This window comes from Cariama cristata, unplaced genomic scaffold, assembly GCF_000690535.1.
Source record: "Cariama cristata isolate BGI_N322 unplaced genomic scaffold, ASM69053v1 scaffold21023, whole genome shotgun sequence".
Taxonomy (NCBI): Eukaryota; Metazoa; Chordata; class Aves; order Cariamiformes; family Cariamidae; genus Cariama; species Cariama cristata.
This window is the reverse complement of record NW_009610520.1, coordinates 46883-61915: the sequence shown is the minus strand read 5'-3', so window position 1 is coordinate 61915 and position 15033 is coordinate 46883. Positions and strand designations below refer to the sequence as shown.

The 15033-nt window shown below is 40.9% G+C and overlaps 1 protein-coding gene across 1 annotated transcript in view; it reads left to right on the top strand.

The window, feature by feature from the left end:
• Positions 1 to 15033, top strand: part of PINX1 (PIN2/TERF1 interacting, telomerase inhibitor 1) — a 56465-nt gene that overhangs the window by 2519 nt on the left and 38913 nt on the right. The window contains exons 2-6 of the mRNA XM_009697919.1: positions 958 to 1067; positions 3380 to 3472; positions 4212 to 4290; positions 7971 to 8063; positions 10784 to 10860. Of these exons, the coding sequence (XP_009696221.1) occupies positions 958 to 1067; positions 3380 to 3472; positions 4212 to 4290; positions 7971 to 8063; positions 10784 to 10860 (452 nt within the window). The remainder of the gene's footprint in view (positions 1 to 957; positions 1068 to 3379; positions 3473 to 4211; positions 4291 to 7970; positions 8064 to 10783; positions 10861 to 15033) is intronic.

Sequence of the window (15033 nt, the reverse complement as noted above, 5' to 3'; positions counted from 1 at the left end):
AGGGAAAGATGACTTCCTGATTATGTTAAAAGTGCCTCGGTGGACTTGGCTTCTCACTGACTTTGTATGGCCTTGGGTTAATCGGTCATTTTTGATCCAACGTTTCCCATCGTGTTTAATGAAGTTTGTAATCTTCCTGTCTCCCATTCTTTGTTTGTCTTGTTTATTTAGGTTGTCTTCCTGCATGTGTTTAGGTGCACACTTAAAGTGACTGGTTAACTGTGCTAGCTTTTCTTCCTTGATTTCAATGAAGCTATTCCTGATGATAGAGGCAAGCGCACGCATGTGGGCCTGGGGGACTGTGGTTTCTTTAGTAGTCTGCATAGGACAAAGGAGCTTTGATTCTCATTTGGATCTCTTAACACCTGCAATAATTTCCGGTGACTTTTCATTTTCCAAATAAACGATTTTGTGGCAAATCCAAAAGCTGAAATCCCACTGGTTTTGTATTCTGTAATTCAGTTTTTCTGGTCACTTATGTTTGATTTTTGATTTGGCTTTTGTTTGGAAGGCAAATATAAAAACTTCTATGTTCTGGTTAAAAGGAAGACTGGCTGGTGAATATTTTCCAAAACTGGGAAAGCCAGCACTGTAGTCTCATCCCCTGTAGATTTCATGTTGAAGCCGGACATAAAACAAAGTTGGTATAAATATGGAATTTAGGCTTGTACACCTAAATGGTAATCCTTAAAGTCTTCCCAGAATTACAGCCCATCCTTAGGGATGACAACTTCCATAGCAATTTTACTTTGGCATTCTTCACATTAATAATTAATATTTTCACTAACCTTTTTTTGCAGTATAAGGTTTAGTAAAATTAACCCCCCCCAAACTTGTTTAGTCTGGCATAAGTTCTGGGGTTTTTTGCAGTGAAGAGCTTTTCTTGAATTGATTAAATAATAAGAACACTCTGGAAATGTCAATAGAGTCTGTTTGAATTTTTCCTTCCTGCTCTAGCCCGTAGAAGGCAGAAGTGGTCTGTGGATCCACGAAATAGCGCTTGGAGTAAAGATGAATCTAAATTTGGCCAGAAGATGCTGGAAAAGATGGGCTGGTCCAAAGGAAAGGTATGATCTAAAGAAGAGTTGTCTAGCTGAAGGGTGGAAGACTGCCAGGAAACTCTCAATCTCAATGTTTAAAACAACTGTGTTCTTTCTATTTGATTTATTCTCTTAAGCATACAAAGAATTTGAGCAATATTAGATTTTTACAGTTTGTTCTAAAGGTACTTCCTTGCTTGTGCCTGTCCTGCTTTCCAGTTTTTTTCTCCTATCTTTGACAAATTGATGTCCCCATGTAAGAGCAGGAGTTGACATGTTACATCAGGTAATGGTTAAAGGCTTTAAGTTGCCTTTATACTCTTGAGTTCTCTCCCCGGCTTTTGATACCATTTAAAGCAACTCCAGGACCTGCTTTAATCTTTCACCTGTTTTTAAAGGTTACTTCTGATCTGTTCCTTGAATGGCCAAAATGCAGTGTTATGTGAGCTGTATTCCTTCCCAGCTCCAGCCTGTACCTGTGGGGCAAGGTGACTGGTTTCTGGCACTAAGAATAATCTCTAGGTCAGTGCAGGCAGCTGCAGACTTCGCAGCTGCTCCTTAAAAGCATTTTAACTTCCACAAAGGTGCCTCAGCAAAGCTGAGATTTGGGCCTGGATGTCAACATGTTTAATGAAACGAATGCACACAAAACCCCGATGATACTTCTTTAATTTTTCTCCTAGATTTCCTCTCCCAGCCTTTTTTTAACAGGAATAAAATTAGGATCATTCTCAATCCTATGAATGCATTAAAACTTAGAAAAATAAGCCTGCTCTTTGATTCCTCAGTGCAGCCAGCTGTTGCCTCAGTTGTCTTACAGTTAGCATGTATAAATTAGGCCTCTAATTGCCTCTCATTTCACGAACAAGCAGTGGTACCAGATTCAAAGACTGCTGAAGTGAAGGAACCGGCATTCGTTTCGCTAGGCTTTAGGCCAGACTGTTAAGAGTATGGAGCTTGAGTACTGTCTTTTTATGTAAATTGTATGCATAGGTGTTTTATGTGTGTAAGAGTAAAATAAATATGTAAACCAGAGTAGAAAAAATGCTGTTAAATGTCATAATTGTATTTTAGGCAGCCAACTTCTCTGGCTATAGGTAACACCTTTGCCGTTATGAACACTGTTTGTGTCAGGGTATGAAAGGAAGGCCTCATGTTGTTTTCTGTCGTCACCCCCTCCCCCAAATCTTCTTCACAACAGTAAGTTTCCTACTTGAGCTACCAGGTCTTCCTTTACGGCCGTTCTGACTGTTCAAGAAGGATTTATGTCTCCATTCCACTACAAACTCAGACGAATGGAACCTTAGCTCGATCAAGTTAATGAGCAAAAGCCCATCTGTTCAGTGAAATTAAGCTGCTTACGCTAGTCCTGTTATTATTTGTGTTGGAATTGGGTCATGGCAGGATGTGTAGCCAAGTGTCCTGCTTGCTCACATACTTTTTGGTTATCAGAAGTTTTAAGGTAAGTTTTCCACCCCACTGACCAAATAAACTCTACTGGATTTGTAATAGCAACAGCCTTTTTCAAATATGCCTCTTTCCTTCAAATGTTAGATATGCCCAGAATCTATCCACAGGGCTTTGCTCCACTACTCCACCACATACGTGTTTATTAGAGCCATACACTTAGCTGATGATTTGTTACTGGTGACAGATTAGGGAAAAAGGAGGTAGATGCCAGGAATAAAGTTTTAAAACAAATGCTTTGTCTTGCCCCCCCGCCCCGATCATACAGTTAAGAAAAAAAATACTAGGCCCACACATTGCTTCCCAGATTTGAATGAGTACAGTTTTTAGGATAGACAAACCCAGTGTTTGTTTGCTCCAATATATTCATCAAATTATGAGCGTGAATGAGATGGAAGAAGTTCTTAATGTCTCGCTAGCTCCAGTCTGCTCCCTGCACCGCCCCCCGTATAACTTCATTCTGTATTGTATGTTCTGTGTGACATCTGTCTTACAGCCATTACGCAGGTGCCTTCCCAGTGATGGAGGTATTTTGGTGAGAGGCATGTTTTTTTTATGTAGTGTCTTGTTTTAAAATTGTAAACACTTTGGACTTGCCTGGGAATGTCAGGTGGCTTCCTGATTAATCACCCAACTACTTAATGTTGTTGCTATTTTAGTGTTTATAATACTTTGCTGGAGGCTTAAGTAATAAATTAAAAAAACTTAATGTTTTATGTGCTAGTGCCTGTGGATGAATTCAGTTACAGGCAAGAAAATAAATAGTAAGTTGAGATTTCTTGCTGTATTTCATTGCAAACTGTCTTAGAGTTCAAAAGCTCTGATTGCTTAGTCACTGCTGTAAAATCCTTACATTTTTAAATCCTCCTTAGGGTCTTGGTGCTCAGGAACAAGGAAATACAGAACATATCAAGGTTCACGTGAAAAACAACATGCTGGGGTTAGGAGCAACCATCAATTATGAGGTGAGCACTAGACTCAGATAAGGAAATGGTTCCCATTTCAGCTAAAGCACAATCTTTGTAATGGGACGTTAGTGAAAGTCACATCTGGTGACAGCATGTACCTATGCAAACGTCTCTGCAGAAACTCTTGACCTGGAGTTTTACTGCTTTGTTGGGTGTTTAGGAGTAAATACTTGCTTGGAAAGGTTACAGTGAATTCTGGGAGCAGGCTGTTTAGAGATTCTTTTTTTTTTTTTGCTTCCAAGCAAATCACTGAAATACTTGCTTTCTCCTTGTGTCTTCTGCCCTGCTTAGCTTCATTCCTTCTGTCCCCCTTGCTGATACAGTCACCATTCTGACTGGAGTTCAAATACATAGGCAGAGCAGAACATGGTCCTAAAGGTGCTTGTCTCATAATCAACATCTTAAGTCATTTTACTGGGAAAAGTCACACTAGTATTTCCTGCCTACTTTTGAAAATGCCTTGCACAGATGGGGGACACGCAGAGCCAGCAGCAGCTCAGTATTGTTTAAAGACTTGCAAATGGAACCCTTATAATTTCTGCACTTTGGAGTGACTGTAATGAGCTGTTGTTAGTGTTGCCACCTGTGGAGCTTCTGGGAGTCCCTCCCACCAACAAGGATTGAGTATGTACAATTAAGTTACTACTTAGAGTGGAGAGTCTTAATATCTGTTTTAGCAACACTTCTTTTAGTTCTGAAGACTTTTACCTTGTATTCATGTGGGTGATATTTACAGGACAACTGGATTGCTCATCAGGATGACTTCAACCAGCTTCTGGCTGAACTGAATAATTGCCATGGACAGGGTGAAACAGGTAGGTTCATGCTTCGCTCAATCAGATGCTGGAAGCTTAGCAGAGTTTCCATTCTTTGTCTTAAAAGACTAGCTGAGGCCCAATCCTTTGGGCTGCTAATAAGCTCCTTGCTGAGGTTGACAATTCCCCCTTCTCCCCCAAAATTAGTGGGAGCCACAGGACATGTTGCCATCCTTGACCATGCTCATGTTTGCCTGGATATGTAGATCTCAGTGGATCAGTTTTGCTCTCACTCAGACCTCTATTAAAGGCTTTTTGTTGGGGAAAGCAAACATAAAATTTTGAACTTGTTCATTTTATCCAGGACCAGAACATGGGGGACCTTTTCCTGGGATGTACTACAGGAGCACTTGTTTTTTTATAAAGCAACCAGAGCTGGTATGAAGGCTCACAACAAAATCGCACTCACCATTGTAATGCATTTGCCTTCGTTTTACTAATGAACTGTCACACCTGCCTTCCATGCTCTTGTGGTTTCTAAAATACCTCGTTTTCCTGTCCTCAGAGAGCTGCTTCTTAGCTTTTGACTCAGAGTTATGCATCTCTGTTTTGAGTGTGGTATAATGTGATTTTTGTAGCCATGATGTAGAGCACATAAGTGGGGAAACTACACAACTCTCCCAAAAGGGCTATTTTTAAAGTCTTTTAATTTGAAAAGCTTTGTACAGTTTGACCTTGATTTGTAAAAATAAAGTTACGCAAAACTGGTGGGTGTGAGCTTACAGAAAGAATTGTGCACATCAAATGGTTTATCACCTCTCCTTTAGTTAGACTGAAGTTTAAACTCTGATCATATATCTAAAGAGCTCTCTGTGGAGTGTTGTTAAACCAAGGACTTCTGTTTGGACACAGCAGTCTGTCTACACACTGCTAGTGGCAGAATTGCCAGCTGAGTGAATTTAGCAACTGTTCATTCATTCATTCTTAACATTTGAGCACAGAAGGCTTTCTAGGAGTGGAAAGGCAGAAAGAAGAGGAATGAAATCAGTTAACAAGAAGGATCAAACTTGATTTCTAATCCTAGAGAACTACAATTAAAGTTCTGAACTTGATGCTTTAAAAACACTTTTTTTAAATTGCTCTGTAAGTTATCCTTCTGCGTTGGAGCCCTAATCATGGTCTGAGGCCACACAGTGCTAGGTGCTGTAGTTGAAGTCCTCAAGAGGTGGAATAGCATTTAAATTCCAAAAGTTCCTTTCTACTTCTATAACTAAATCCTACCCAAGTTCCAACTTGAGCCATGGGAAGATCAGTTAGGTGTAACTGGTGGGAAACCTGCAAACTGATGAGCAGAGAGCTGAGATGACTTGCCCAAGGACACAATGAGTCAGCACAGAGGCAGCTTCATTGAGCAAGGCTGTCTTGTTCCTAAATCTCTGCAGTAGTCCCTGGGTTATCTCTACTGATGCAAAGTGGCCTCTGAAAACCGTATTTCTCCCTGTTTTATTCAGTTATGTTTCCTTGGTCTTTTTAGGAGTTGGGAGAAGAGTTTTCAATCACTGAGGACAAGTTTGGGTGCATGTTGAAAATTCCTGGTCTGAATCACACGTTTGGTGATTTCAGACTGCAAGGATTGCTCTGAAACTTTTTTTTTAGCAATTGTTTAAGCTGGCAAAACTCATCCAGATAACTCTGACTGCCGCTGTGCTACAGGATCAAATATTACATTATTGGCCGTCATCCAGTTTCAAATTGCATTAAAAGTCAGCTGAAAAACTTCATTGTTCTTAAATAACTGGTGTAGTTGCCAGAGTTGGATTGCAATTAGAGATTGGGCACGAAGGGCCTTGTGGTGGCTAGTATGCCAACGTTCAAATAGCCTTGATGTACATAGTTTTAGCTTTCTTTTCTTTTTTTCTAGCTGAGCACCTAGTGAGGAGTTTTGATTCCTTACTCTTTTGCCGGGATATGAAGTGATGATGACTCTGTCCCTTTCCCATTTGTAAAATGGGGCAACAACATGCTCGCCGCGTCTGTAATGTGCTTTGGAATATTCGTCTGTATCAGATTTGCTATAGAAATGACATATGGCTTTACTGCTATGACTAAATTGCTTTAAAAAGCACATTAATATTCCTGCCGTGCTTGCTCGGTTTGTCAGAGGATTTACCAATCGCTAGAAGACACAGGGATGTACCTACCTGTCCATTGCAAGTACCAGCACGTTTCAGTGGTGAAATTCTTCCTTAAAGGCACAAGGCGGTGCTGCTGCCCCTTTGGCTGTAAGAATAAAGTGGAGGAGGAAGTCCTGTGGAAATCCTTTGCTGTGTAATGTTCACTTCAGTACAAGTGGATTGTACCGGTGAGCTGACTCAAAGCGCCTCGTCTCTGGTCAGGATGTTTTAGTTGTGATGCTTACTTTCCCCCTAGACCCTTTTTATTGACGATTTTCAAGTTGACTGTAAACTCCGTCTAAAACTGGTTTTACTAGTCCTTCCTCTTCTTTTTAGGGCTTAGTGTGTAAATGGAAGAGTAGATCTCAGACTGCTTTCTGGTAGTCGGCTGTCCCACTGCAGGCTGTGGATTTCATTTTTAGGTCAATGACTCTGTCATCAGGTGTCACTACCTATCAAACAGTGAAGTCCTGTATTTCCAGTGTCAGAAAAGCTTGGTCTGCAGAGCTTTCAGGGGTGGGATTATATGAAAAAAGTGATTCAACTTGGCCCTCAGGGTATGGGTTGATTTCCCTACCCATCCCAGTTGCCACTGGGAGGGGAAAAAAAAGGTAAATCTCACTGGAGTAGCTTTTTCTAGAGTTACAGAGCAGAGAATCCTGTGGTGCCTATTTCTTTTCAGGATAGGACTAATAAAGTAGTTATTAACTGGACAGCAGGTTACTTCCTCCTGAGAATTTCTTGTAAATTAACAGGCTCTGTGGATGCAAAGAGTACATGTGTACCAGTAAAACAACCTGCCACAGCACAGGAACTTGATATCTCTACTGTTAAATAGTTAGACTAATCCTTCACATGGTTTTGACCTGCACGATCTAACATTCTCCCAAACAACTCCTGAGTAAATTTGGGACTTAACCAATCCCAGAGATCATTCCCAGTAGACAGTTCAGATGCAGCCCCTCTCCTGGAAGCTAGGAAAATTAAATAATATGGATGTGGCAATTTGTTGTAGCTGGCCTCAGGGACAGAAAAGCTCTGCCACCGTTTAATTTCCTTACACAGATGTATCAAGACTCTGTCCGGATAGAGGCACTTCGTGTAGTGTTAGAAGTAGAAAACCTGTCTGATATTTTTTTTCCCTTTTTCTTTCTACCCAGTCAGCTTCACTGTTTTATTTTGTACTATTTCTTACATCTTTTTCAGACTCTAGCACTGGAGATATTTGGTACAGATGTGCTGTAACAAACAGCACAATAAACCCTGACCTGTTATTCTTTTCTTACCATAGAAATGGATTTGCCTGTGACCTGGAGTACCTGTATCTGTCTTTTCAAATTACATTACATTTAAAATGGGAAGGGAAGGGGATGTGGCAAAAAAAAAATAATAATCAAGCAGTAACGTGTCTCGGACAAAACTTACCATATGTCCTTCAGTAATATATTGTGGTATGTTGTTGAGACTTGGTTTTGAGAGAGAAAGTTAAATACACTGATGTTTGAATTTGGTGGTTTGAGTGCCTCTAATAGGGGTGGAACCTGTTTGTTTTTTTGGTTTTTTTAGAGTCCTCACTGAATAATCAGAAGAAAACATTCAGTCTTGAAGAAAAATCCAAATCTTCCAAGAAACGTGTCCATTATATGAAGTTTGCAAAAGGTAGGCGGAGTTTTGTTGTTTCATAAGCTGTAGCCGAGATTAGGAAAAAGAAACGTGTCAAGGTGATCTGCTGCCTTCTGGGGTCTAAATTTGGCAAGTGAAATCTTGGTTTAGAAATACCCCCTGCAGCAACTTACTTAAGCTATAATGTGCTGTTCTTCTTTACTTTGGACAGTTTTAGATGGCTTTAGGCTGATGTTGTTGAATAAAATTTCTATCTGAAGGAACCATCAGCTGAATAAAGGAATAGCGAATATTCTGAGTGATCCGTGCGTGGGCAGGGGATGGGAGTGGGAGGCAAAGGTAATAACAGAGTTACTTGGGCATCTGCACGGTACTATCCTCTGCAATCTCCAATAACCCCTACTAAGAGATCATGTGGATAAGATCAGTGATCAGATTAAACCTCAATGCAGGAAGAGGAAAGCCCTCTTACATCTACCAGATACTTTATTGGATAAATTAGGGCAGTGGTTGTTGACCAGAAAAACTATATCAAGAACTCGTGGAGTTTAGTAATTTCTTTCTTTCTTAAAGTGATGACATTATTTCAACCATCTCTGGTTTTGGCTCTTGACAATTGTTCAATCCCTTGCTCTATTTCTCTGTTGGTTGCGGTCCCCTTTCACACACTCATGTGCACATGGTGTGTGTATATGCGTGTTTCAGTGTATGGATAGGATTGGTTTCCACTAATTGCTGATTTATTAGACTTAAAGCTCTGTGTAATGTTTTCTGATAGCAAATGCATCTGCAAAACCAGAGGTAATTGGCGTCTGAATAGAGGCCAAATTCTGATACAGACATTCAGGATTTTTGAATAAATGCTTCGGCCTTGAAGTCAAACATGTTAAGATGACCATGCCACTTTATGACATTAAACAATTAAATTGGTTCAGGGCTTGCAAGTACAGAGGCCATGGCCTGTTTGAGGTAGTAGGAAAGAGGATTTATTTTGATTTAGATTTAGCCTTTTACTAAATATAGAGAAAAAAGAAACACCTTTTGAGCATGTAAAATATGGAGCAAGGCTTTCATATTAACAATATCCTTTATTTGTTTGGCTGCAGTGTTTCTATAAGGTAAGCCCCTGTTTGATTGCACCCTCTGTGGTCTAAAACAGGGAAATTGTCCTTTTTCAGAAAAAGAGGAAAAGTTATTTGAGAAAGGCTAATGTTGTTGTGGCTCTTGTTGTTCCAATCCGATCCTGCTTCCTTTTAGACTAAACAAGACAAGCTCACACAAAAGCGGGAGAAGGGAGCAGCAGCGATAGAAAATGCAGCTTCCGTTTCTGGTGCTGTTTTGTAGCCTCCCTGCTGGAGGAACATAGGCACCACACATAGCCTTAGCAGCCACACTTGGATCTGGGAAATACACACCAATATGAGATTAAGGCAGTGATTTCAGTTGCTTTTCCAGTAGCTGTTCCACTGTGATGCAGGATTTGGACTGTCAGCTGAGTTGGTTTTCTGTTAGAGAATGCAAAAAGAGGGGAGGATTTATTTTGGAGGGGTGGGGAAGGCATGGGAAGAAAGCGTAGAGTGACAGGAGGAGCAGCAGGATTATAAGTGTCATGTTCCAAGTCTTAGCCAAGATAAAGCTGAAAACAGCCATCAGTCTCATCCAGCTTGCTTAGGTAAGGACATGTGAGGCAGTGAGACACCAGAAATTTGGGTAATACTTTCTCCTCTAGGTTGATGTGTCTGCTTACCCTCTGTGGTGAGGAACCAGAGAAGAAGAAATGGGTGGTATAGTCAGATTTTATTATTTTTGTCCGTTACCAGTGCTTAGATTCATTTTGAAGTCAGTGATTTTGGAATCAGAAAATCAAGTAGAGTAAGACCCGAGCAGACTCCTAAGAACTTGTCCTGTCTGGGCTAATTTTGTTTCTTTAACTTTTGCTGACTTTTTTTTAAAGAATTTTCTGAGACAAGCTGTGGACAACTCAATATAAAGGCTTCTGCACTGTGGAACTGGCTAAACTTTTACTGGTATCTCAGAATACCACATCACACCCTTCTGCTTTCGCCTCCCTGCTCCATGTCTGCTATTCAGCTAGCCACACAACAGTCAGATGGGAATAATGGTCCTACCAGAACTCAGAGAAATCTTTGCTTTACCCTTGAAATTGTTTTAAGTCGGAATAATCCAGTGTGTTGCAGAGATGGAGGTGTTGCTTTTCAGAAACAATTTCATGAATCAAAGAAAAATCCCTACTGAGTAAAGATGGATTTTTTCTTTTTTTTTTTTTTCTGTATGAAGGAGCTATAACTCCTAAACTCTGTCAGAGATGGAGAATTCTCATGAGAGTCCGAAGATGTGCAGTTTCTCCTTGAACTTTTCTTGTGTGTAGGAGATGACAACTCTTCTTTCCCTTTAGCGCAGTGCAGGCTGCTTCCCTCATCTTGCTATACCAATTGCAGTGTCAAGTCAGAGGAAACAAGCTGCTGTTAAGTGTTTACCTGTGGACACACGCCAGCAAACTGTGGTTGTCTCCTCACCAGCCTTTCCCCCTACACACACACACACATTTTCTACTGTATGTGGGAGTCATGGTCAGCTTTCATTTAGTGTCTGTAACGTTCTCCTTCTGATTTTTGTTCACCTCCAAAAACAATTTCTCTGTCTCTGTGGGTCACAGTTTGTGTTATCAGAATGTAACTGTTATCACCAGATGTGAAAGTTGTGGGTTTTTTTTTCCCTGCCCTTACGCGTTTCAGGTAAGGATCTCTCTTCACGCAGTGAAGATGACCTGTCCTGCATATTTGGGAAGCGACAGAAGAGTATGAAGACACAGGTAAACAAGTAGCTTCACCTTTCTCTTGTTTCCTAGGTTATTATCCCTTCCAAAAAAATTTGAAGGATTTGATCTTGCCGTTATCCCATATAGTGTTATAATTTCAGTGAATCTGCTGTAGGTTTTTAAGTTATCGGTAGCTTTATTGGTGATAGAGAAAAATGTCAAGTCTGTTTTCTGAGTACTATTCTCTATAAACTGCAAAAATACAGTTACAGCTAATTAAACCAGGCATCTAGAAGAAACTTAAACAAATTAAGAACTGTCCTGTCTTGTCTGCCACTGAAAAACAGTATGAACCTTTGTTATAAGTCACATGGTTTGGCTTGAAAGGTAGGAGCTTGGGAGCAGGCCATCAGCCACAACACAACCCATCTTAGCTTATTATTACTGTCTTGAAATAAACATTTGGGGACTTAAAGTCTGTGAGAGCTGTTGGAGGTCTCAAATACTGTAGGTAAGCTTGCACCATTGGAACCTCCTCAATTAACGCTTCCGATCACCTAAATATGCCATGGATCTACTTCTTAGCTCCCTTGCTGTCAGATCAATATGAAGCAAGACAAACAGGGATTTAGTGCAAATCAACAGTGCTATGGTTAAGGGAGTAGATTTTGCCCACCCACGAGTTGTGCCAAATAGTTGGTCTTGTTTTCACTGCATGTCCTGCATCTTTTGAAACTAAGAATGAGTTTGGGAAGCGCTGTTGCTTCTTCTGGGACTTTATCCTGCAGGGCATTTGTTCTTTTGTTGATAGACACTGCAGATCATGTGCATTTATGGCTGCTTATGAAAGGTGTTTAAGTTTGTGCGTGCTTTTGCTAATCCCCTGACCGATGCAGTGGTTGGCTGATGGCTACTGTGCAGATTTCCTTTTTTCCCCTCATTGAACACTAAGCTAGTGGGTCAAGATTCTGGCAAAAAGTCACAGACTGTTCCCTGTTAAGCACCCAGATTTCCACATGCAGATACCTTCAGGAGGTAATGTAATTTGGAGCTGAATTGTCATCTTCTGGCTACCTTCTGCTGCTAAGCAGCCACAGGGAGAGAAAGCCAGAACACCAGAGGCAGCACCATTTCTTTCTCCCCCGCCTTTTCTTCATGGATCAGAGATCTGTGGAGTTTGCACAGAACAAAAATGCATTGCTCAGGCCCTCCAGCTCTGAGTAATTTCATTTCATTGCACCCATGAACTCTCATGATCCCTTTCCATCATGTTCCAGAGCCTGGCCTTTAAGGTGGCACAAATGGAACTGCTCTATGAGGATCTGCGGTACTGTTCTCTGTATGTGTTTGCATTCTGTTTTGAAATCCCTAGGCTCTGGGCATTTCCCTGATGTGCAGAGCGTGCACTACAGGAGCAGGAAAGTGCTGTCATTCCCCTGGAAGTGAGTTGTTTGTATCTGTTCCTGTGGAGAGATAATGTAGGAAGAGTCCTGGTGTCCATCAGAGCCCTGGGGTATGCCTCCAGGCTGTGGTAGGCTGCAGTCCCTTTTGATTGCAGCTCCTGCAAGTGTTGGTAATGGTTGTATGCTGCTGTCCCTGTTTCAAGTAGATGAGGACAACTTCCATACTTACATAGGTGCCAGAACTGCTACTATCAATTAATCTGATTGCAGGTTCCTGGCTGTAGTTACAACTGAGATGATACGTGGGAGTACCTGTTGTCTTTTGATACTGTAGCTTGAAATCCTAAATTTAAGGCTCTGAGGTACTAGATTCCTCTTCTTTATTCAGAGATGCAGTTTGAGAATCATTCAGTATAGATTCGATTTGAACTGAATGACCTATCCTCAGCTCACAGTAGAGTTGTCATTCCGCTCTTGATCTTTTGACAAAGATATTCAGCATAATTCTTTTTCCCGTATTTCTAGTTGTTTCAGTCCAAGATCAGAACCACTTTGAGTATAACTTCATGGAAAGATGCAGGAACTGCTTTTCATAGAATCAGAGAATTACTGAGATTGGAGGAGACCTGGAGGTCTCTAGATCAGTCGCCCTGCTCAAAACAGGTTCAGCAATGTCAAGTGGCTCAGGACCTTGTGCAACTGAGTTTTGACTCTCTCCCTCCCTTAAAACGTCCGATGTAAGCCTGTGACAAAATTCAGTAGATGGGTGAGAGAGGTCACTTAAGGAGCAGAAGATAGAACATTTTGGAATAACACAACGCTTAAACCGTAAATGGACTCGGTTGGGTGATCATGTACAGTTCAGTAGGCATCAGAGACATGGTGGCAGTTATAGGAACGTTTAAGGATGTATGCCATTGATGGCATTATGGCCAGGTTTTTCATCTGAGTTGTGTAGCTTCTCTTATTCCTAAGAGCTGTTGTACCCACAGCCTTTGAGCTTTTCCATTTCTACAAATGGCCTAACGTGTAGTAGATCTTGGTAGTGGTTTTACTTTGATGCTCATCGGCACTGATGTACTAGATCTGGCTGGTTGGCTGGTGTTACAGCAAGCTGTTCCTAAAGATCAGGAAGGAGAACCGGGGAAGCAAAACCCAGGAAACTCCATCTTCGCTTATGGTTGACTGGAAACTACTGGAAGGGCTCAAGGCTAAGTGACATGATTTCTGGACCAGCAAGATAATCCTGACTCTTCTGAAGTGCTTGTCAAAAATATGTCACCTCTGAACTGCTTCTGTGATATATGGTGTCTCAACAAATCAGATATGTCACAGAGACACTGTTCCAGTTAGTCGCATTCAGTCTTTTCTAGTCTGGTCATTAACAATCGTTTTATGATCTTGGCTGTGGAGTAGTCTTTGGCAGCAGATATTTTGTGCTAGCTTAATCTGAGCTGTCTTAACTGTAGAGCTGATCTGAGACTCACTTTTTAACTGTCTCAGTAGCCTAGGACTGATCTGGCTAATGGATCTTTTCTCTAGTTTCACAGTGACACTACTGCAGTAAGGGGGAATGTTGAAATTTGGATTATCTACCTTATCAAGAGAAGAGGGAGCTGGCTAGAGGATTGTAAAGATTGCAAAAGAGTGGAATTGCAAAGGATATGGAAGAAAATGCTGTTTGCCCCTAAGGACCGAAAGGAGTTTCTCTAATAAGACTAAGATGCTAGTTTAAGCTGTTGTTTTGATGCTTCTGGGGTATATGTTACTAATCATAGGCACTTGCAACCTTTAATTCTCCTGAATCTTAAACATAAAGGTACTTTTTTTTAAAATTATTTTTGATAAATCATGTGTCCAACTAAAACCTCCTTAATAAACTACACAGGGACCTTTGTTTAAAAAAAATATAAGTCAAAAAAACGGGGGGAAGAAAACAATGGCTGGGCTTCAGAGTGGACCTGAATTGAAAACGTCTGCAGTTTTTCCCAGGGAGAGTAAGTGATCGAAAAATATTGAATTGTAATTATGATGATCTCTGGAGACCTGCAGTGAGGACCTGTTTTGCAGGGTACAATCTGCCAGACTTTTTTTTGCCCCCACTTTCCCTCCGATTTTCTCACTTGCTTAGGAACAGTGGGAGCTGGGGAGACAGAAAAACAAATTCCATTAGTTCCTATCTGGTTGAACTTCCTGGAACCCCCACTATTTTTTTTTTGCTTCTCAGAATTTCCTTCCTCCATCCAGCTGTGTTTCCTGATGAAGCCTTATCACTGGAGAAAATGCTCCTGAGTGAGACTGAGGATTTGGGAATGAGTTACAGACAGTCCCAACTTGGTTGCTGAACAACATGATTCTGGCACTGATTTCTCTTTGGGGACTGGGGGAGTAGTTCTGATTTGCTGGCGCATTTGTAATAACTCTTGTTTGAGATTCATAGAAAACTGAATGTTTTACATCCATCTCACTTCCATGTCTCAGGCCATTTGATGAGTAATCTGCTTCCTCCAAATTTTTGTAACTTGGATGTAAACCTGCGTAAGTTCCCTTAAACCACCTAATCCAAGTAGTCTGAAAGTCTCGAGTCTGTGGTGATTTCTTCCGTGTTAGTCATTAGAAATGTAACTATCCACCCTGTTGCTTTTTCACTTTTTTTTTTTTTTAAAATCAGGAAATTGTCTTCTGACACATTTTGCAGAACTTCCTCAACTGACTTACATTTCCCAGCACTTATCAGAAAAGCATGTTGGCTAATCTTAAGGGACATAACTGAAAATCCATTAAAGTCTGGCTCTGCCGTGAGTTCACTGAAGCTATGGGTAAA